We start from the raw sequence: 22,257 nt of genomic DNA on the forward strand, positions 1-22,257 counted from the left end.
AAATGGTACTTTCATACAGGCTCCCCTTAAAAAAGGAGTGAAGGCAGAAGGAAGACGGAAGGACATGTTCAGGGAAACAGGAAGAGATTATGAAGTCTCACATCACTTTAACAACATTGACAGATTGAAGTTCCCAAAACTCAAACCTTCCAAAGGTCTAGTCAAACTTTTGAAGCCAACAGGTACTGTAGTGTTTCAACAGCTGGCTAATTCATGTGACAGTAGGTTATATCTGTATGATCTGCAAAGCTTTGAATTTTAATTTTTCCCTCCTTTGAATAAGATATCGAATTATTAAAAATATGTAATTGCTTTTTAATCCTAAATCTCATTAAATCAGTCACTTTAAAACTGTTATATTTGCATGCTTCTGACATTTTCTCCTTTTTCTAAGTTTGATATATTCCTTGTTTCTATGTCACACATCAACTTGTTTCAGTTCAGCTCAAGCAGAAAACATCGGCTACCCAAATGCTTAAGGACTAATGTATTCTTAGCCAAAATGGATCACCATCCTCCACAATTCCTTTAAGAGGCAGCTTTGCAAACTGAGGTCCCTAACTCAATGGATATGAAGCCTTTTACATAAATTGTTGCATACTTAGGGCCTCAGGTTCTCATGTTTATGGCAGGAATGAATATGTAGGTTTAGGATCAAATATTCTCTAGGTTCTGTAATAAAGACTTAAATACTCTTGGCTCTGGAAAACTCAATATTATATGAAATGAGGAAACACACTGTGGGTATAGTGTCTTCCTGAGTATCTGCTTGCTAGGGAAACTACTAAAAAGCACAGACTGCAATAGAACAAAGTGACAAGGGGTTTCAAAGACTGTATTGATATGCTGTATGAAATACATATATCAATGAACAGTGATTTCATGGATGCAAAACAAATTGTTCAAACACAGCCAAATATATGGATCTTCCAGCTTTTCTTTACTCAAATATTTTGAGCTTTCATTCAACATTAAAGACATCAAGACATGGGAAAAGAAGACTTAAAAAACTGAACAGCTCCAAATTGTGAATACTCACCAACTTCCTGTGCAGTCTTAACAATACCTAGATTGTCCCTCAGCCAACGAACAACAGCACCAGCTATTGCAACAGATCCCTGAAGGAAACAAAATCACTGCAAAGTTAGGAGCCTACAACTGGTAGCTTTGTGTTCCTTCTTACAAGACTGGAGAGGAAGGGTAGTTCCAGCCTCCAACTTCAGGCTGACAGTCACAGCTTAAAGCACTCCCAAAAATGCTCACAAACAAACCATAAGATTCTTATCAGCTGGAAACTGCCATGTAAAAATGGCAGCCTGTTACAGAGGCTCCATGTCGAAAAGGTGCACATTGCATTATTTTTTTGCATAGAGGGGAGTTACCTTGACATTTCCTAAGCAGCCGTCTTGTCTAATTTAGCTATGAGGTCCAGTAGCCTCAGCCTTCTTTTTCTGACAAATTAAGATTTTTATGCTTTCATTTAAAAAAACAAGACTGATTAAAGTCTAAACACAAATGCCCAGACAGAAAATTTAGGCACTTGCATTTGCCAGCAAAATTCCTCTGTTACCTCAGCAAATGGCAAATGGCCCTGAACGGCTCCATCACACCATAGATGAATGGCATAGCTCCCGTCTCACTCCAAAGTCCAAATGGCTTTCTCCACAAGGCAGTCTCAAGTCTACTAGACTAAGCTTCAAGTAAAACAAGCATTACACTTTCATTCAAAGCCATTGCTAGAAGGAGCAGGGTGTTTTCTAACCAGCTAGCTCTTACAGTTACAAGATATGGGTTTGATTAAAAGAAAAGGCTGAATCCACATTTCTTGCCTCTCTGGGAAGTGTCTCAACCAGCAGATTGTAGATGATTCTAGCATGGATACAGGAGAAAGAACACTTAATATCTTCTGTTGATGTCATTTCTGCAGACAATATTATTAAAGACTTGGAGATGAGGAAGAAGCACAGTACGCATGCATATGTTTCAGCATGCAGAAATACAAATCACTCTCAAGACAGTTCCAGTTCTTGCTTTAAGAACATGGGTTAAAACTAAAACAAACATCTCACACACCTGCATGCAATTAAAACTCCAAAGTTTGCTAGAACATGGCAAATGCAAGATCAGCTTTCCTTAGGGAAGGAAAAGGAAATGAACACAGCCTCCCACGTCCCAGTAAAGTACTGTAAGCTACAAACTATTCTCCCAGTGAAGAACATCCTGCATGTTGTCTCTGTCTGTTTCACATGGAAAATATAGGCTCTACAAAAGCTCAATGGCAGCAGAGAATCCAGTATGGGTGCTTTGAGAATAACGATTAGATCAAGCTCACTAAGCAACATAGATGGAATAATAATCACTCTTTTGAACCCGATGAAGCTCTGGTGCCAAATAGGTGCTCAGCTGATCTGTACTTCAGAAGCAGAGCTTTAGAACAGTGAACCCTGAAGCTACAGTAAAAATCCAATTTTCTACAGAATTTGGACGTCCTCAGAGTTGTGTGGAGAACTGAGGAACTAAATTCTGGAAGTAGGCACCTAAAAGAGGTAAAAATCCCTCAATTGTTAGAAAATTTTTGTCTCAGAAATCTGATTCAGATTTTTAAAAGTTAGAATGAAATAAAAACCAAAGACATTTAGTCATGCCTTTCATTGTGAGAGGATACTGAAACACTAGCACTTTTTTCTCCTTTTTAAATGCATTTTTTGTACAAACATTTTCCTTTTTTATTTATTTCTAACGTTTATTAAAGATTTGAAAGACTGTGTAACAGAAAAATTGTTTTAGCCATCATGCTCTGAAAATATAAATGATGCAATGTAGAAATATTTTTATTAGATTACATGATACAGATTGGAGATAGAGATAACCAAAGCTACACATAAGCCTTGAAGCACACAAGCTATAGCACAAAGCTACTTTGAAATCCATGCAAGTGAAGATAACATAAGGATACTAGAAAACAGATGTAAGCAAGAATTCACTATCATTACAAGAAGGAAGAAATTACTGTACTTACCTCTAGTGCATAACAAACAGATTTGTCTCTGCCCAGTTTGTAAGCTATTGTGGTTAGAAGACCATGCTCAGAAAACACAGACTAAATGGGGAAATGGGAAAGAAAAGGTAAAGCATGAACAGAGGCAGAAAATATTTAAATAAATATACTGAAATTACAATAAACAAGAGACAAAACCTTCACTGCAAGAAAACCTAAATATGGAAAGTTTAAACAAAGTAAATTATCAGTTACTCTAAATAAACACCTAAGATAGAACCCTCAGATCACTGGTGTTAATTCTCATTTCCACAAGCTGCCTCAGATCTTTCTAGCCTACTTATAGCAAAGAGTTAGGGGTCTTTAGAAGGAGATGTGAATGAGAAGGAAGCCAAAGCTTTGCACCATTTATTCAACTACAAAGGAACAGTGAGAGAAAATGAAGGGAAGAAATAAAATAGCCAAGACAAGGAGAAAAGCATGTGGTTAAGTAACACAACACTCAGCACTTCTGGCTAAGGTTAAGAAACACGTACAAGGAAGGAGAAAGAAACTTGCTGTGAAAAGTCCATTTCAGAAACTTAAGGAGCTAGGAAATGGAGTCTTACTGAAACACCTTGAATAAATTATTACTTTCTATTATTTCAGATTTCAGTATGCCCTTTTCCATATCTCTAGTAATATAATTGTTGCTAATAAGTTTAAGAAACTAATATATAGTTGTACTCAAGAATTTAAATAAAGACTGTAAAAAAATGCAACTGACCTTCTGACCTGTATTGCACAGCAAGAAACATCCTGTTCCATACCTAGCATGAAAGCAAAGAAAAGTTAAAAACAGATAACCTGTAACTGCAATTCATGAATCCAGCTCCCCTGTGAAGAATCAGGGCACCACTTTTTGACCCTTGAAAGTTATGTTACCATTAACTGATGATAAAATCATTGTCAAAAAGTTGATTTAAAGGCAGCCTGCAGCTGAAAAATCTAGTCCCACACCTCTCTCTCTGATTATTTATGTATAATATTTGATCAAGGAGCAGATATGGCTGAGAACTCTGTGTGAATTCCTCTTTGGTGACAGTGTTTACCTACTGCAATTTAAGCCGCTTATGAAAGCTACTTTATAAAATAATTTGACAACATAAATTCAAGCTTTTAAAGGTGGAAATTTAAGAAACTTTGTTACTGTCACAAAGAGGGTATTCTTTAAATATGTTAAGTTTAAAAAATTCTAAAAATGGCATGTTTCTCATTTGAAGACCACATTACATGTATGTGTGCATATGCACACATACAAGGACACAGTTTAATAAAAGAAGTACAAAATACTTATAATTGACTCTAACTTATTCTAAAAAATTATGAGTTCCCTACCTTTTTAATAACCTGAAAATTCATAGTTTAACATAGTACTGAGAAAGTCTTCAGTTATATTTGGATAGAAAAAGGGTAAAGCAATAACACAAATAGGTTAAAAAAAAAAATATCTCATTTTTACCTTTTGGTTTAGCCGGATTTTTTTCAAAAGGTCTCTTGTGTTATAAAAGTATTTCTTATAAAAATGCTTAGTGACAATATTACTTAGAACCATGTTTGTTTTACTAAGATACAAGGCCACTAACCATTAAATTTGTGTATAAATCGAAAAGATAAAGTGAAGTTTAATTAACAACAAATATAGATAAATGTGTAATTAAATCTGTGAAAGTCCAATACTGCGTATGTACCTACATGCTCAGTTAAGCACATTGTTGCAAATGGAACAGCAAGTCATTTATGCAGAGAGCTTTTCCTGAAATTAATGTTTTATTACACCAGTTGCCTGATTTAACTGATTAGCTGTTTTAAATGAGGGCCACTAAAAGGCTAAGAAACATCCTGCCACACAGATATTTCCTCATGGCAACTTCATTCCAAAATGTAACTGACAAACCATTTAACTTTAATATCTTCACTATTTTATACAAAAGTCAGGACACTGTTTACTTTGTAGGTCAACACAGTCAAAAGGTAGAGCTGTAGTTATGTGGTAACTACAAAAGCATTTGGCAGCATGAGAGAGAACATCATACTAAATTCAAAACAGAACAGTGATGGACTGTTTATCTTACAACTATCGTTAACAACTTACGTATTTTTTGCCTGCCCATCTTGAAAACACATTTGCCCAACAAGAGCAGCAGACTGGTCACCCAAGCACTGAAAAGAGAGAGGTTTTTTTTGATTTGGGGTTTTTTTTTTTAGCAAATGTCTGCCCATGAATCACATGCATGAAAAAGGAAGATGAATAGATACATTTAACTATAACTCTAATCCATTAGGCGCATGCAGGGAAAATCTATAGAGACAGCCTGTGCTTTTTATTACTCCTGCCTTCACAAGAACTGCAAATGAAATGTGTCGTGCTATTCATGGTGAACAATTTAAGGAAATAAAAATTTACTATCTTTGTGCATGTTCTATTGGAAAAAGCTAAGAATCTGCCCAGCACTTCTGGATTATGTATATACTGAACTTCTTTTACATATAAAGCAGAGCTTGCTTCCATTTTTTAATATTACTCATTTACTTAGAGATTCTAAATTTCCAGCAGCACTACCCACATGCATTAAAGCTGTCAGCTGTATTTCACAGCCAGAACTTGATAATGAAGAACCCAGTCAACTAATAATTCAACTTCAAAAGTTTACTTCATGTTCAACATGAAATAACAAGCCATCAACTTAATTTGTAGCAGGAGTTACCCATCTTAAAGCTTTTCTCAGTGAAGATGTGTTCATGCTGCATCAGGTTCTCATGCCAGAATCTGAGCTGAAGTAGGACTTACCCCAGAAATTGGTACACCTGTCAAGGCTCCAGATTTCTGATTTGCAAAAAGAGAAAGAAAAGCTCCAAATTAGCTTTCCATGACTACAATTTAAGGCAATGAAAAAGAAGCTAAACTTGTAATACTCAAAGGACAATGAAGGGTCACGTAAGCAACACAGTTCTGTTCAGGTGTACATTGGACTTCAGCTTAATGCAGCTCATGCCTAAAACACTAAAAAATTAAGAGCAGGAAATTTACAAGTATATTTCATGCCACCTCAAGAGTTCTTAACATAAATTTTGTTGAACTCACAGTATATAGAAAATTAGGCTCAGTGTAACCTGTGCAGTCAGTGCCACGTGTAAAATGCAAAAGTGCAAAAATGGTAAAGTGAATAGAAAAAAATGTGAATGTGATGACAGACTAAGCAAAGACAGATACCTCACTTTAAGACACAGTATTGTAAGTCTCGTATAGAATTTCTTCCAAACACTACCATGTTTCAGATTTTCAGTTGCATTCTTGCAATAGGTAACATAAAAAATTTCTATCCTGACAATTTTTACTTCTTTCTTTAAACTGTTCCTTTGTGCAATTGTGAAAACACATTTTCAGTGAAGCCATGCTAGTGCATTTCCAAAGTGAATCTTTTTTTTCTTTAATCCTCATTTTAATTAACTGGATTTAAGGTAATTGAGTTTATAAATGCACTAAAAAACCCTGAATGAATCTGATGTTCCACTATAATAGAATGAATATTTGTAGACAGAACGGCCCACTTTTCTCATTTAAAAATGAGACAGTAGCTGTATTTTTTAGTTCACTATAAAATGAAATATTCAACAGCCTGCAAATTAAGGCAAACGCAGACATCAAGATTACATTTTAGAAACAATTTTGGCATGAACTCTAATTATAATATCTCAGATTTTGAAATATCCACCAAATTTATTGGTCTAGAAAGTGTGCTTTTACTAATCCTTAAACCAATGGAAATGCACAGCATCTCAACAGACTGTACAAGATACAGGTGGTCAGCCTAATGGAAGCCTTTACTCACCAGGCTAGGAGAGATTTTCTAGAGTCAGCAAAAGGAAGAAAAAATAAAAAAATGGAAGGAAAGGGGAAGAGAAACAAAAGTTCACATTTAAAGTGACCAGCTATTCTGTTTCAGTTGCCAGGTAGTACCTTTTTCCATTTACCTCACTCATTTAGCTTAATACAACTCACTCTCCCCTGACCTTCACATTAATAAAAGTCAGCAAAGACTTCTAGTGCCATCTCCATTAACAGATTAGCAAAAACACATTTCAGGCAAGTTAGAGGTGTATTTTAAATAAAAATCTCGTAACTTGTGTTAATTACAAAATGCCTGTATGTTCGTAGTAAACAATAGGGCAAACCACCAGGAAAAAGAATGCAAAATCACAACATCCACTTTATCCGATTCTAAAGCTTTTAAGAATAAAGTAGATGTCACCGTATCAAAAAAGTCGGTGCTGCATCAAAGTAACTTGAAACCTCAGCCCCATGATAACAATTAATGACTTACTCCTAAGTCATGTTCACAGCTTCACTGGAAGCAGTGTGATTGAAAAGACATCACAATACTTTTTTTACCAAGTGCTATGTAAATATAGGCAGCAAGAGGAGTTTGTTTTTCAGTCATTTCCGGTTTTCCAGTTCACAGGTACTGACTAATCTTGTCTTCAGTTATGGGGAAATAAGACATTACACATCTTGTCTGGTCTTCTTAGATCATGAAGACTAAGCAACTTTCTAGCAACTTTCATGTTTTCAACTGTACATGAAGTAAAAATATTGTGCTCTAATAACAGCAGTCTCATTCTTTTAATCTACTGATTACACATTGCATTCTGATGGGTAGTTTCTAAATGAATAAGTAACTGTAATAAAAAAAAATATCAAAATTTTATCCTTATCAGAATCCTCTCCCTTTTTCTTTTGTCTGTTTGACACTGAAAAGAGGAAACACAGATATTCAACTTCATATAAAATTACACAACAGTAGATGATGACACACTAATCATAAATGAAACAACAGTGGTCTAGAAAAAGCCATTAGTCTTAATCTATGGAAATTGTGCAAAATTTATATTGATATATTTTCACAAGATTAACTTCATGCACACACAAGAAACATACCATCAGGCCATAAATCTCAGAGGAGCTTCGTACTTTTGGAAGTATTTCCATAGGAATATCAAAGAACCTGAACACAATACAAAACAATTTATATATATGGTCAGTGCTAAATCAGAAAGCATTTTGCATTTATTTTCTTAAATAAATTTAACCTGTAAAGAAGAAAAAAACATAAAAGGAACTTCGATTTCTAGGGTTTAATTCATCACTATGTGTTTTTCCACTTGTTACAGTACGTGACACTGAATTATGGAGTAAAACAGCATATATTTGAATATTTTTAAGACATATCCAACTCTTGCCTGTAGGAAGTCAGTCCTCTTCCAACAATATCTTTGTAACATTGGTTTTAATAAATTTAAATTGAGACACTGCCATTGTAACTGCCTTACAAATTTGATTAAGAAATAATGAAACTATTAAATGTCATTGCTTCCATGAACCAGTCTTCCACCTACAGAAAAAATCAAGGCTTTCCTACTTTTATTTAATCCAGGCAGTTGTAATTTGGACATCTGGAGAACAATGAATCTTAATTATTAATGTTAACAGTAAATACAACAGTAATTGCTGAACTTAGTCTAGATAAGAGATTCTTACTATTAATTGAGTCTCTTTACATATCGCTTTATAGAATCTATTTAAATAACAATATTACTGAAAAACTGAGCTTACTGGCAGAGCTCAGGATCCCATTCCAAGGAATGAATGTTGAACAACATTGTTCTACTGGCATTGGTTACATCTGTACAGTGAACACCACCATTCTTTCCACCTGTCAAACTCTGAACAAAAAAAGTATCAACAGTATTTGCCAAGAAAAGATATGTTTACTTTAACAAATTACAAAAAAAAAAGTTTCTACATTCACAGAGCTTTCAGCTTGGGACTGGGAACTCTGATATTTCTGCAACAACTAAAGAGGCAGACCTGATATAGTGGAAAAAAGGCATGAGTGTAGAAATAAGGGTACAGTAGCACCCCCTGGATTCTTATATTGCAAAGGTGGCTAACACATCTTTCTGAAGTTGAAGATTTTTCTAAAAGCGTAAGCAAAATTTTACAGAAATGTATAAATGGTACCACAAAAAGGAAAAAAAAGCGATCCAGGGACAATAAAAGTTCATCTTGCAAGGAACTTGAATGCAATTTCTTTAGTGGCTTGTATTGACTTCACTGTGTGATCAGTGGGCATCGCATTGCATGGTACTTTGCACAGCAATCTGCATGATATGGAAATTCATTTTTAAAAGAGAGATAATAAACTCACAAATACATACCCATATAAGCCATGAATCAATAGTCCCAAACATAGCTCTTCCATCATCAACTGCTTGCCTAATCTCTTCCACATTATCCAAAAGCCATCGAAGTTTCACTGCACTAAAATAAGTGCTAAGTGGAAGACCAGTCCTGAACTGTAAAATAAAATAAAATAAAATAAAATCATTTAAAGACCGTGCAAGTAATTTCTATGAATACTGTAATTCCATATAAAAATGGTGATAAAAAGTGAAAAAACAAAGCAAAAAACTCAGAGTAATGACACAAGCTTGTTATTTAAATAAGTACTAAGCATACAGTACACAGGTCTAAAAAATCAAAATCAAATGACTGGTGCATTAATGGACAAAGATCAAAGCTGATCTAAATGCAGTTCAAAGACCATTTACGTGGAAATAGTTGTTTGCCAAAGACCTGTCTTATCTAGGATATCTCCATATGACTACACAGAAAGTAATGAAAACAAAAACGAGCAGCACGGCATAGGAAAGATGGAATTAGTTTTAATTTTAATTAAATTTAATTTGAATTGAGTTCTACTAGAACTTAAAAATCAAATAATTTTTTAAGCTTTTGACATCCATTTCCTGGCTATAGGAAAATACATAATATATAAAATATATAATATTTGTACAATCAATCAAGGAAAATTATGACACCTTTTTGCAAGCATTTTTTCCAAATAGTTAAATATATACCCACATAAAAGAAAGAACTAATTTGCTCTTTATAAAATATCTTTCCAGTTCTCAGATTGGTTGCAATTAATTTCAATATTAAGGCATAAGATGAGAAAGGATAATATATTTCACATCAATAAACCATTTTCCAAAATGTTTCTTTCTACTTGCTCGTAATTTTTGTGTGTAATGTTTACTTATCATTGGATAGGTAGCACATGATTAGGTCTCACTAACGATTACTCATTTAACTTCTCTAGTGAGGTATGTAAGGAGTGTTAACCGCTTATTTTGAGGAAAAAAAACATTTTCCAGTCTCAGATCTGTAGTATAGTATTATGCACATTTTTTATTATTTAACAAGCTAAGAAGGGACTAGAAGCTACAACTGACTGACTTTGTTTTGGGGAATTTTGAGCACACATCTCCAAAACATTATATGCTGTGGCAATAAGAGTTCAGCTACTATTTAAATATTCTCTGAAATACCTCTCACCTTAAAAAAGGCTTTGTTTTTTCCTGGAATTCTTTTAAGAAGCCGTTCAACTGTTGACTGGGTTCTCAGGTCAAGCCACACTAAAAACACAAATAGAATTAACTGATCACCTGATTTAGTACACAGAAAGTGACATATACAAGCTTCTACAAAACTAGAGTTCTTGCCAGTAAATTCATGTCTTCAATTTTAGCTTTTCATGTAGTCAAAAGAATATTGTATTGCCATTCTATTTTTAATGCACTGCTGTAAAAATTAAAAGTGGTTAGATAAAATCATTTGATTTAGAAGAACAAATGATTTAAGAAATCAAGCAGGATTTTCCACATAATAGGATATATACTTTTCTCTACCAGAGCGTGAGCAAATGACTAATACTACTTTGTTTACAGCAGATGACTGTCATTAAACTAGGAGGTTAAAACAAATTGCAGGTTGATTATTTACTATTACTACAAAAACTTTGAACTTCAGTGCTATGTCAGAGTTATCAAGGTATAGCTGGGCTTAAGACAAAGCTGTAAACAACATATATTTGAATATAGAAGAGCCCTGGTTCTTCAGCTAAACTAAATCTAGCACTTGACATGGCCTAAAAGAGTAAATCTAGACAACTACCATTTCTCAGCTGACAATCTGAAAAGCCAAGGTAAGTTAAAAATAAAACTCCAAATCAGTAAGCATTCATTAAACCTACTTAACATGTTTTTTCCTTTAAAATGAAATCAAAAGCATCCTGAAAATTTCATAAGCTCCTTCATTTAAAAGGAAGTGATTGGGTGTAAGTCGGAGCTTCATTACATGCCAGGGATGTACAAAACCACTCAGGAAGGCTGGTTTTTTTGTGTTGTTTTTTTTTTTTAAAGCCCATAAAGCAATTTATTAACAACTAAGTAATAATTTTAACAGAATAGGCTTTTTTAATTGCACTGGTGTATACAAACCCACAGCTTACCACACAGATATCAAAAAATCAAAGAAGGTAGTAGGCTAGGCCACAATGAGATCTGCACAAGAAACAAGGAAAGCACATTTCTACAACAAGCGCATTTTATGACATTAGATATTCAGAAAGAATAGTAGTTACCAATAGCATTATAAAGAGGTTCTCCAGTTGTCTTGTCCCAAACCACTGTTGTTTCTCTCTGATTGCTGACTCCAATGGCTTCAGGATAAAATAGAAAGAAGTATCCTTTTCAGAAGGTTTGTTTTGCCTTTTCAGGGTGTGAGGGAAGGAAGGGAGAGTTGGAAAGGAAGAGGAGGGAGGAACAGGTAAGGAGAAGAGGAAAGTAAATGGGAAATAAAAAGCTTCCAAATTTTTCATGTTATAATTTAGAAATATTACTTGTAAGAACTCATCATTCAACTGCTGCTGCTTAACCTGTGTGCTCTAAATTTCTTTTTTTTCCCCACAAATTGAGACAGCAACAACACTGATAGGGAAACTAGCTTTTCCCAGTAAGTCCTAACATAAACTTCAGATTTTCTTTATTCATCACTTGTCTCTGAGATTTTGCAAGATTAGGTTAAGTCTGCTTTGTAGATTTTGCATTGTTAATATTACACGAAGGACTTTTCTCATTATTCCTCCCAAACAAACTGCTATCAATTCCAATTCAACATTTTCCTTGAGACCAGCACATGCTGCTACCTTTCTATTTGACTTAAAAACTAGAGAACCTGACTCGCTCAAACGTGAGTATGTTAAAGTCCACCATTACCCTTAAGCATGTACCTTTTATGTTAGTGATGTCTATGTTCAGTTGTTGCAGTTTCTCACAGGTTCTTTCCACACATTCATGGACAGACTTCAATATTTCCTTTGGATCTTGTTCCACCCATCTTTAACAAACAGTAAACACCGGTTAATAAAAAGGCGAAAAATTTAAAAATACATTTAGGGGAAAAAAGCAATTCTAGTATGAAAAAACAGCTGAGCATTTTTACACAATCATAACTACAAGTATGTTTTACATATCTAGAAAAACTGTAATGAATTTCAAAACCTTTTTAAACAGTAAGCTGTATTTTCACACCAAATCTATCTGCAGAAAAGAAAGAATTTTGTTTTGTTTAATTCTATACAGAAGGCTTTGGCAATACATGGTAGGTCAGTTAAGAACAAACAATCAAAACACACCTCAGAGAACAAACTAAGCAGCTTCTATGGGCTAAACTGAAGACTAGGATTAAATTGTAAAAATTACCAGCTTTACCACTTTAAATGAGACTTCAAGTCTCATTTAAACTTTAGTTTTAAACTTTAAAGGTTAAACTTCAAATACGTTAATGAGTGGTCAGAGTAAAACACTAAGTATTTTTAGGTTACATAACTCAGAGCACATACTGGATATCCAATGTGGGGTTTTTATGCCATTTTTCCTACCACACAGTCTTTTATAGCAGATACTATGCTCTTAATAATTATTAATAAACTTCAGTTTTGATCATTCATACATAAAAATAGATAAGCTCTACCAAAATGTACACAAAGAAATAAAAAACCACAGAAAATTCATACCCCTCTTTAGGGAATTTCTGCTGTATCTCAACTTGATGGTGACTCAAGAGCTCTGCTGTTTTCGCATTAAAAACCTGCAAATAAATTACACAATGAAATTTTCTATGAACACAGAAGTTTAAACAAAACATTAACATTTATTCTTTTGAACAAAACAATGGGTGATAATTGATAGCAATGTTCTATCAGCAACCCAAATATCCATATAACGTGCGTTCAGATATATTAATTTTTGTGATTAAGGTGAGCAGAGAATATTCTGGTAAGCTTTGCTGTCAATTATAACTGGGTTTTTTTCTTGATGGATTGGGGAAGAACCATATTTTTTCTTGTGGAGATTGTAGAAATTAAACTAAAGATGCATTTTAGAATATACCTCTCAGTAGAATACACACTGCTAGTCGTCATAACATATTTTTAGTTCCTGATCTGATACTTTAATGCCAGAGCTATGCCTTTTCTTGGGTTAGCTCAATTTTAGGAAGAGTGATTTTGAGAGACAGATGATCACATGTAGTTTAGAAATCACAGAAGGGACCAAACTGTGAAGAAAGAAAAAGCACCATGCAGAACCCAGTTTTTTTCCAAACAAACTACAAATACAGAGCTCATGAAAAATCTGACAAGAAAAGAATGTCACTGCAGCAACACAATACATTAAAAAAGAGAAGAACATGCAGAAAAATGACTTATATTTGGATATACTGCAATAAAAAAGAGCAGAGCAGAGAATCCTGAGGGCTATACTAATGGCTGTTCTTAAGGAATACGCTCTGCCTTGCAGTGGAAGCTCAGCTAGAATACACAACGATCTTCATTAACCATCAGCGGCCTGCTTCCAAAAGTAATCTACTGTGGCCAAGCTAAGATGAAATCCAGTAAAACATCCAACTTAATTGTACAATGAGTAAGCCAGCATAACTGACTGGGCTGACACTCCTGTGAAAACGTCTCTTTCTCACTAGCACTATGCAGAATTGTTTGCTTGAAGAACATTCAGGGACCTTGAAAATAAAATCTAACAGCAGACTCCAGCGAACTGCATAACACACCAGCAGGACACCACCCTATCTTTTTATGGCAAGCAGACGAGGGTCAGATTTAGAAATCACTCCTGTCCTACAGGTACAAAATTCAGTTATACCCATCCACTTTGTAGGAAACAACTGAATCTCTTCCAGACTTCCTTGGTAACGCTCTCTTCTAATTCCACGAGTTTTAGGAGTTTCTCTCAATGCTTTTAGTCCATAAACTCTTGATTTCATTTAGATAGTACAGTTTACTCTGAAATTATTAGAAGAACTCTGACAAAGAGCAGATGAAGTTCTGATTCTCCAGTTTCTTTGAAACCTTAAAGTGTATCTTTAGAGTAAAACTTTGAAGTTTAGAAACATTCTAGTTACATATTAGAATCATAGAATAATTAGGCTGAAAGGGACCTTGAGAGATCTCTAGTACAACCTCCTGCTCAAAGCAGGGTCAGGTATGAGATTAGACCAGGTTACTCAAGGAGTTCATCTAGGCAGGTCTGGAAAACCTCCAAGGACTGAAACAGCACAACCTCTCCAGAAAACACTAAAAGCTATTTTTTCCCCTCCACTCCCCAGAAAAGAAGTCTTTAAAAGGTACGTTTGTCCTTAGTTGGAAAGATTACACAGAAAAAGCACCATTGTATTCCTTTACCATATTTACTTATCTGTGTTTCATCTACCAGCTCATGCTTGACTTGAAGCTATCCTTTTAGAAAGTTAAGCTCTGTCAGTACTGCGTGTCTGGGAGGAACTACTATAATGGGATACAGGTCTTAAAATGTCCATTTTGCAAATAGTTAACAGGAGAGATTAAGTTTTGCATATATGTAGCAAGAGGTTTTTTTTACTGTAAACTGCTTTTCTGCCAAAAGCATAGTAGCATTTACTAAGTTTTTATAATAGACATAGAAAGAGAGAAGACTTTTTATTGAACCTGTATGTATCTGACCTACTAACAATGTTAAATATCATTCAGTAATCATTCACGCTTAATCATTCAGTGTTCCCTGAGACAGAATGCAGTGCATAAGGATTCCTACTGTTAGCAGGAAATAATTACAGATTCAATTAGACAAGGTCATGCATTGAACCTGGAGCATGCGACCCGCAGGTAATAGAGTGAAGCTCTAGCACAGCAAGCTTTTTGCTTCCTTTTAAACAAACTGTTCTAACGGCAATAAATTTTAACAGAAGGAATAACACTACAAATGCACAGATTTTTCATGCCCATAGAGAAGAACTAGGTAAACACTCTCTCCTAATCCATGACAAACAAAACTGCAAGTTTCTGACATCCTCAACAAAGGCAGCAGACACTCCCTGTACCTCAGGGCAAGGGATTAAAAAGTTTCACTGAGAACAATACCATGTTCCACAGTGATAAACAGAATTCAGACACACGAAAGGATGCCAAACATAAATGAGTCATCACATTTAAACCTAGACCATGATAAACAAAGTAGGTACTAAACAGAACAAATGAGACCTCCCTTCCTTCCCTGTCCCCTCCCCCATCCCTCCCTCCCCCCCCACCAAAAAAACACAAACAAACAACCCACCCTGTTGCCAGAAAAACCCCAAAACGGTCCTTGTTTCTCTCTGACAGTGGTGAGAGAAATAGGTGACAATAAGTATCAGTAATTCAGATAAGGTCAATACATTCCTGCTGAAACAGGTTTGAAGTGTATTTCTGCCACTGCTCTTTTTCCTTTCATATTCATTAAGAACTGGTTCCAGTTTATGATACTGATGCCTCATTTTTTGTTGGGTGGGGAAAAAAAAGTCAAAGTCAGTTTGCCCTAATGGTATCAGCAATAGTCACAGGCTATTTGGACATGTAGAGCTATCTTAAACAGAGGTGATTTGATGAAAGATAGTGAGAACTGTACTGAATTCTCAGGTGAGAGATTAAAGAAAAGGAATCAGTAACACTCTCCTTCCACACCCAATAAATTATCACACAAAGAATTAGAGCTTGAGCCTTGAATCTCAGAAAAACCTACTTGGCTATGCTCTATGTAAGCAAGCAGACAAACACAAGGGTTGACCACTTAATTCAAGCTCTTCATAGGATCTCTAATATAATGCATGACATCATATGAAGGGGTGCAAACAGTTGCATGGTATGAGTCTTTATCATATTAGTGGAAAAGAATTGAGATCAATCAGTTGTAACAATTTTCAAAGAATGAAAACTAATATGAGACGATCAGAAACACGAGGCTTATGGAAGTGATGCAAGAAGCTGCACAGCTGAAAAGATAACAGTGAAAACAGATTTTAGAAGTAACTTTTTGTGACTCTCAAGCTTTGTCACATAACTCTGCCTGCAGAAAAGCTACCTCTGTTAACCTATGCTGGATCTTCATGAGTTTCCGTTGAAGTTGCAGAGTTATAGCTTTGCAGGCAAGTCAGGTCAGAGCTGGAGTTCTGAAATTGCATTGAAATCAACCTAACTGGGGGAAGGACGGCAGATGAACAATCACTCCATCCATAGCATTTAACTAGGATTAGCAAGCAGGCAGTCAGAATTTATGTATAAGCACAGTTTTAACGTGTCACCTAGAAATTGTCTTGCTTGGAAGGCTCCTGATGAACAGGCCTCCCTCCCTCCCCCTCAAGGAGGTGCTTACGATTATGGGAATGAAAAGCAAAACTACAACATAATTCAAGTGATAAAAGCTAAGAGTTAGGGAAAAATTAAAATTGCAATATTTTTAACCTTTCTGTTAACTACACAATCTAGTCATGTTGCTTCAGTAGAGGGGTGAAAGGGATTCCCCTCTGAAGGGTAAGCTCAATGAGTACTAAGTCTTCCTTATCTAAAACCGGTTTTTGTTTACTGAAAAGAATGGTTACAGTGTGACATAGCTTTATTTGAATGTTTTTTCTGGAAATGAAGTAAAGGAAAAAAGAAATAATCCACTGAGGTGAAAAAAAAGAAGTCTGTGCCTGACTGACAAACCTAGAACTTGAAGTACTGTATATGTACTTCACTTTATAAGTACTTCACTGAATAGTTTGATTTTTGCTGTTCCTAGATAGAATGCCAGAAAGACTTTACCCAGCAAATACCTTTCAAGAGATCAGGCAGTCGTTCAGCCAGTCATTAGCTCCTGATTCCAATGCTTTTAGCAAAAGAAGTTGCAATGGATTTTTATTATATGATTCTTGAATAAAATAAAATGGAACATGAGAAATGCAAACACTAGATGCTTTGCCAAATATTTTCATCAAGACCAGACTTCAGTCATCTGGGTACCCTTGTTTAGCCTACTTAATTTATTTTCTTGCTTGATATCTTTATCAAATGCACTGGTACTCAAAGGACTGCACTCCCCCTGGTAAGTCTGAATCTGTTATCCAGGTTCAACCCAACTTAACAGAAGAGTTGAGATCTCAAAAAACAATTACAGCTTATTTTAAAATAGTAGCTTAGCAAAGAAAAGATCCAAACTAGGGTCCCCAGAGGGTAAAACTACAGCATAACCTAAAACTGTATGTGTAGTGTTTGTGAGAAGCAAGGATAAATAGGGAGTAACAGAAATAAACCTAAGTTCTGGTGCTTCTTTATTGTGTATGCTCATACAGCCTCATTCACATAAGCAGGAGAATATCTCAAAACTTGTGTCCATACACAGAATAATTAACTCTGGAAGGAATCTCTGGAGGTCTGTAGCCCAGTCCACCGCTCAGGTAAGCTTAATGTTAGACCAAGCTGTTCAGGGCCTCTTGTAATCAGGTGTTGAGTATCTGCAAGGATGGAAATTCCACAGGCTTTCTGGGCCTCTAATCCAGAGCCCCTTATAGTGAAACATTTCTTCCTTACATCTATCTGAAATTCCCCTTGCTGCAACTTGTGTTCATTGCCTGTTGTCTTTTTCTGTGCATATCTGAGAAAAGACTGGTTCTGACTTCTCTACAAACTGTCATTAGATAGCTGAAGATAGCCCTTAGACTTCCCTGTGACAAAAAAAAACCCTGATCTCCCAATCTCTCCTTGCATGCCTTGTGCTGCAGCACACTGCTCATGTTAGTGACCCTCTGCCAGACAAAACAGTTCTTCAGACTCTCTTCCTGTGGGGGGACCATAACCAGGCACGGTGTTCTCAATACTGCCTCCTAAGGGCCACACAGATGGCAATAATTACTTTCTTTGATCCACAGTTTGCACTTTTCTTAATGTGGTTAATCTTCACCACCACAAGGACACACAGCTCACTTATGTTCAACTTGCTGTCCAGCAGGAAGCCAGGTTCTTTTCCACCAGGCTGCTTCTTAGCCTTCTGTCCCAAGTGCTAAACTTTGTTGAACTTCAGGAAGCTTCTGCCAGGCCCCTTCTCCAACTGGAATTCCAGTCGACTCCTCCCCTGTTTCCGTGGTCATCTGCAAACTTGGGAGGGCATTCCAACCCATACTCCAGGCTGTTGATGAAAATACTATGGGGTATCAGCCCTTGACACTGACTGCTGTGGACCACCACTTGTAAATTGGCCACCTATAATCATAAATTGGCCACCTGTAATCGCAAATTTAGACTCTGAACTGTTGAACCTTTGGTCTCAAAGGACCAGCCAGCTTTTCACCCAGACATTTTTAACCTGGTCAAAACAGTATGTCTTCAGTCTTAAAAAACTAGGTAACAGTTGCATTGTACTACTGAATAGACATGTGCAAAGTAACTAACACCAACAATTTCATTTTGATTGGTGACTTGATGAAGATGAAAGTGTTTGGAAGCACTACAGGGGGAAAAAAAAAAACATGTACAGAGAGATCAGTGAGAAAGGTATGCAAAACAAGTAATACAGTAAAAGATCTAGAGGTAATAAAAGAGCCGAGAAAACAACTCAGGCAGAAGGAACACCCCATTACACTTTGGCTTAAAATATTTAAAAGCAAAGTCTCTCTTCTACCTATAGCAGAATTCTCCAGATAGATGTGTTATTATCTGAATGACTGATGCGACTGGTAGCAGATCCCTGCATACTTTGCCCTGTTCTTCCCCTACACCCCATGTTCTGATTTAATTTAGTGATGATGTATCTTCTTTGCTCAAATCCACATAACTTTAGTATCGTAACAGTTTGATCACACTGCCAAGTTTAAAATAAGGCTGTATTTGAAATTAATTGAGAGAAACTGAGATGGATACAAGAAGAATTGAAAAAAATAACAGACACAATACACTTAAAAAAATTAAGGGAAGAATTATGGCCTCTTATTTGTTTGTGTGAGCACCTGAATCCTCTAACAGGGGAAACGTACCTCATGTAGACAGAAAAAAACCCTGACTATGTAAAAAAAAAAAATTGATGAATGCGTTAGTGTAAGAAATACCTCATTAGAAAGAACTTGTAAGAAGAGCTTGAGTATAAATTTAAAGCTTGCAGTGTCTCTTTTAGGTCTACTAGTGTTATCCTTTTCGGCTAAGAAAAAAGCCGGTGTTACAGGGAACTTTTCCAAATTATTTTCCAAAAAGGACTCCTGACTAGCATTCAAGATAGCCCACTGGTGTCATTTGTCCGTTTGAACTTTCTCTCCACCCGCAGATCTGCATTTTGTCATTTGACAATCCCATGAAGGTCGTGCTATTGAGTAATAACGGTAACACAGGTCAAGAAGATATTCTAGTCTCCTGCTTCATGAAATAACATTCCACATGGGGGAAGCATTAAAAAACCCTAAAAACACAAGGGCAAGCCAAAACATTCACCTTCCCAGTTCAACATTGTGCACATTTGACATTTTTTATCTAGTCGTTATCTCTATTTCTCTTCCACAGTGGAAATTATCACTGGGATCTAAGTCAAATTGCCATGACTTACTGGCTAGGCAACAGGACGTTTGCACAGATTTGCAAGCAGGAAGTTTATACAGTAAGTTTCATATATAATAACTTTACTTACTGTCTGTTGCATAACATGGAAATAACTAGATCCTTAGACTACAGGACTTATATATATGATTACTATACTAATCATCCCATCCTTAAACAAGCTATCTTCCTCCAGCTTGTTTAAAAACAAGCCCATCTTTTATAAGGTGTACAAGCTCAGTAAACCGGAATACCTACAGTGCACAGGATACACTGACATGAGGGTTGCAGCCTCCAGAACAGGCCTAAGTAGGTTTTAGAAAACACAGCAGAGTCATTGCTTTAACACCAGCTACTCACAGTCACCGAATCCACACGGATCTACTTCTCCGGCGCCCGAGCACCTTGCCCATGTGACTTCATTCAGGGCGAGATACTCAACAGATTTAAAACGAAAACAGCTCGAAGCAGTGGGATTTTGCAGCCCCCTCAAACACCAGCCCGAAATGCTGGCCTCCGGCTTGCTCCGGGGCCGAGAGGGCACTACTGGCGGCCCGGCTCGTTCCCCGCGGGGCGGGCAGCACTGCTCGCCCGCCAGGGCGGCGGGAGGGTCCGACCGGCGGGGGACACCGCCGGCCGCCAGCTCCGCCGCCCCCGCCTCCACCGGCGTCCGCTTCCCCCCGCGGCGCGGCAGCCCGGACCCGCCGGAGGGTAGAGAGGTGCCAGTCCCGGGCGGGAGACCGGAGCTGAGGCAGCAGCAGCGCGGGCCTGCGCGGCCCGCTCCCCCACCCTCCAAGGGCGAAGCGGAGGCCGGCGACGAGGTAAGGAGCAGAAGAAGCGGCTCCCTCCGGGCGCGGGGCCGCCGCCCGCTCCGCCCGCCTCAGCGCCCGGGGACGCGCTCACCAGGAAGCGAGTGGAGCTGGTGCCCTGATCGATGGAGCCCACCAGCGGCCCCAGCACCATCCGGTCCGACGCGGCCATGAGCCCCGCTGCGCTGCGCGTTGCTGGGTCCCCTCAGCGGTCGGTCTCTCCCTCAGCAGATAACGGCCGCACCGAGTCCACCCTGGCAGCTCGCTGCCGGCGGCGCGTGGCTGCCGGGCTGATGCCGCCGGCGGGGCGGGGCGGGGGGCGCTGCCGCGCGCATTGTCAGCCCGCAGCCAACCAGCACTCAGGGCGGGGGGGGGCGGGGCGGCGGGGCGGGGTCGCGAGGCGCAGGAAGTGCGCCGGGGTTGGGGTAACCGGGGGAAGGTCACATGACGGGCGGCGCGCGCTCGGGGTCCCACCCCGCCCCCGTCATCCCACCCTGTCCCCGTCATCCCACCCTGTCCCCGAGAGCCGTTGCCGTGAGGGGAGCTGTTGGCCGGGGGCGAGGCGCGGGAAACCTGAGGTGATCCCTGAGGGAAGCCCGTGTCGCTTGGTGAGGGGCTTCGGAGGGCTGTGCGAGGCTTCCCGGTGAGCCTGCCGGACGAGGTTCCAGGGACCCGCTCGTTGGTGTCCGGCGGCGGCGGCGGCGTTCCCCGGGAGGAAACCTGTTTCGCTTGTCATCGGGGATAGCGGAGAGAAACCCCTCGCGAGCCCGGGCGGCTTCCCCGGCGGCGCTGCCGCTCCGAGGCGGGATCCAGCCGCAGAGGGTGAGCGCTCGGGAGCTGCCAAACCGAGATGTCCGATGGAAATTTTGTGCTCAGAGCGAGTATTGGCGAGGAGGTGTTCTGAACCGAGTCACCATCGCCATGGCATTGGCTGGAAAACGTTAGCAGCCCCAAAGGGGCTTGTTTCATCTTTCAAAGCTTGCTCAGTGTGAAGCAGAAATATTCATTAATGATCCCAAAATAGGATCTTGATCTTCCTTGCTCCATGTTGGTAGCTAGTGCTTCAAGAGAAACTGCTGGTGTTGCAAGATGTGATAGAATTGCAAAAGCTAATAAAGCTGACTAACGCCCATGAGAAGTTATTTAGTGACACATGTTGCTAGTAAGTCAGCCCCCACGGACACCGCTAGATAGATTTGTCTTTGTTGTAACTCCCCATTAGTGGTAGTTGTCCAAACTCGTGGTTTGTCGACATTGCTGCCCGATAGGCAAAATCTGATTGCTGTTGCTCAGTAATGTTTAGCATGACATCTTGCCCAACACTTCCAACATACCCTTCTTTGACTGTTGGTACTTCAGCTAGCATCTAGGAGCCTTGGTTGGGATGTGAATAGCGCTGTCTGCTAATGTGTAATAGTTAGCAAGGGATTTAATTGCAGCCCACAATTACAAAATCTGAAATGAGACATACAGTTTTAGTAATAAGATCCATATTTTCAAGAGTGAGCATAATGAAACACTGGAACCACTTACCAAATATTATGAAGGATTCTCTATTATTCTAAAATGCTATAATCAAGACTAGTATTTTTTTCTTAAAAAAGTAAGCTGTAGTTCAGAGATCAATATGTGGGGGGACACG

General features: G+C 38.2%; 1 protein-coding gene across 9 annotated transcripts in view; it reads right to left on the minus strand.

Moving 5' to 3' along the window:
- GK (glycerol kinase) overlaps positions 1-20,942 on the minus strand; it is a 48,299-nt gene extending 27,357 nt beyond the window's left edge. For 5 of the 9 annotated variants that reach the window (XM_064473725.1, XM_064473715.1, XM_064473734.1 and 2 more), the window contains exons 1-13: positions 20,710-20,942; positions 12,958-13,031; positions 12,172-12,278; positions 11,524-11,601; positions 10,437-10,516; positions 9,257-9,394; positions 8,652-8,761; positions 7,977-8,043; positions 5,829-5,864; positions 5,133-5,200; positions 3,765-3,807; positions 3,020-3,100; positions 1,040-1,118 (exon numbers count right to left, since the gene is read on the minus strand). In XM_064473725.1, the coding sequence (XP_064329795.1) occupies positions 1,040-1,118; positions 3,020-3,100; positions 3,765-3,807; positions 5,133-5,200; positions 5,829-5,864; positions 7,977-8,043; positions 8,652-8,761; positions 9,257-9,394; positions 10,437-10,516; positions 11,524-11,601; positions 12,172-12,278; positions 12,958-13,031; positions 20,710-20,787 (1,039 nt within the window). In that variant the 5' untranslated portion in view covers positions 20,788-20,942. The remainder of the gene's footprint in view (positions 1-1,039; positions 1,119-3,019; positions 3,101-3,764; positions 3,808-5,132; positions 5,201-5,828; positions 5,865-7,976; positions 8,044-8,651; positions 8,762-9,256; positions 9,395-10,436; positions 10,517-11,523; positions 11,602-12,171; positions 12,279-12,957; positions 13,032-20,709) is intronic. The other 4 variants (XM_064473757.1, XM_064473765.1, XM_064473749.1 and 1 more) reach the window with 1 other exon arrangement.
- Between the last annotated feature and the right edge of the window lie 1,315 nt (positions 20,943-22,257).

Source organism: Phalacrocorax carbo, chromosome 1 (assembly GCF_963921805.1).
Source record: "Phalacrocorax carbo chromosome 1, bPhaCar2.1, whole genome shotgun sequence".
In the NCBI taxonomy this organism is placed as follows: Eukaryota; Metazoa; Chordata; class Aves; order Suliformes; family Phalacrocoracidae; genus Phalacrocorax; species Phalacrocorax carbo.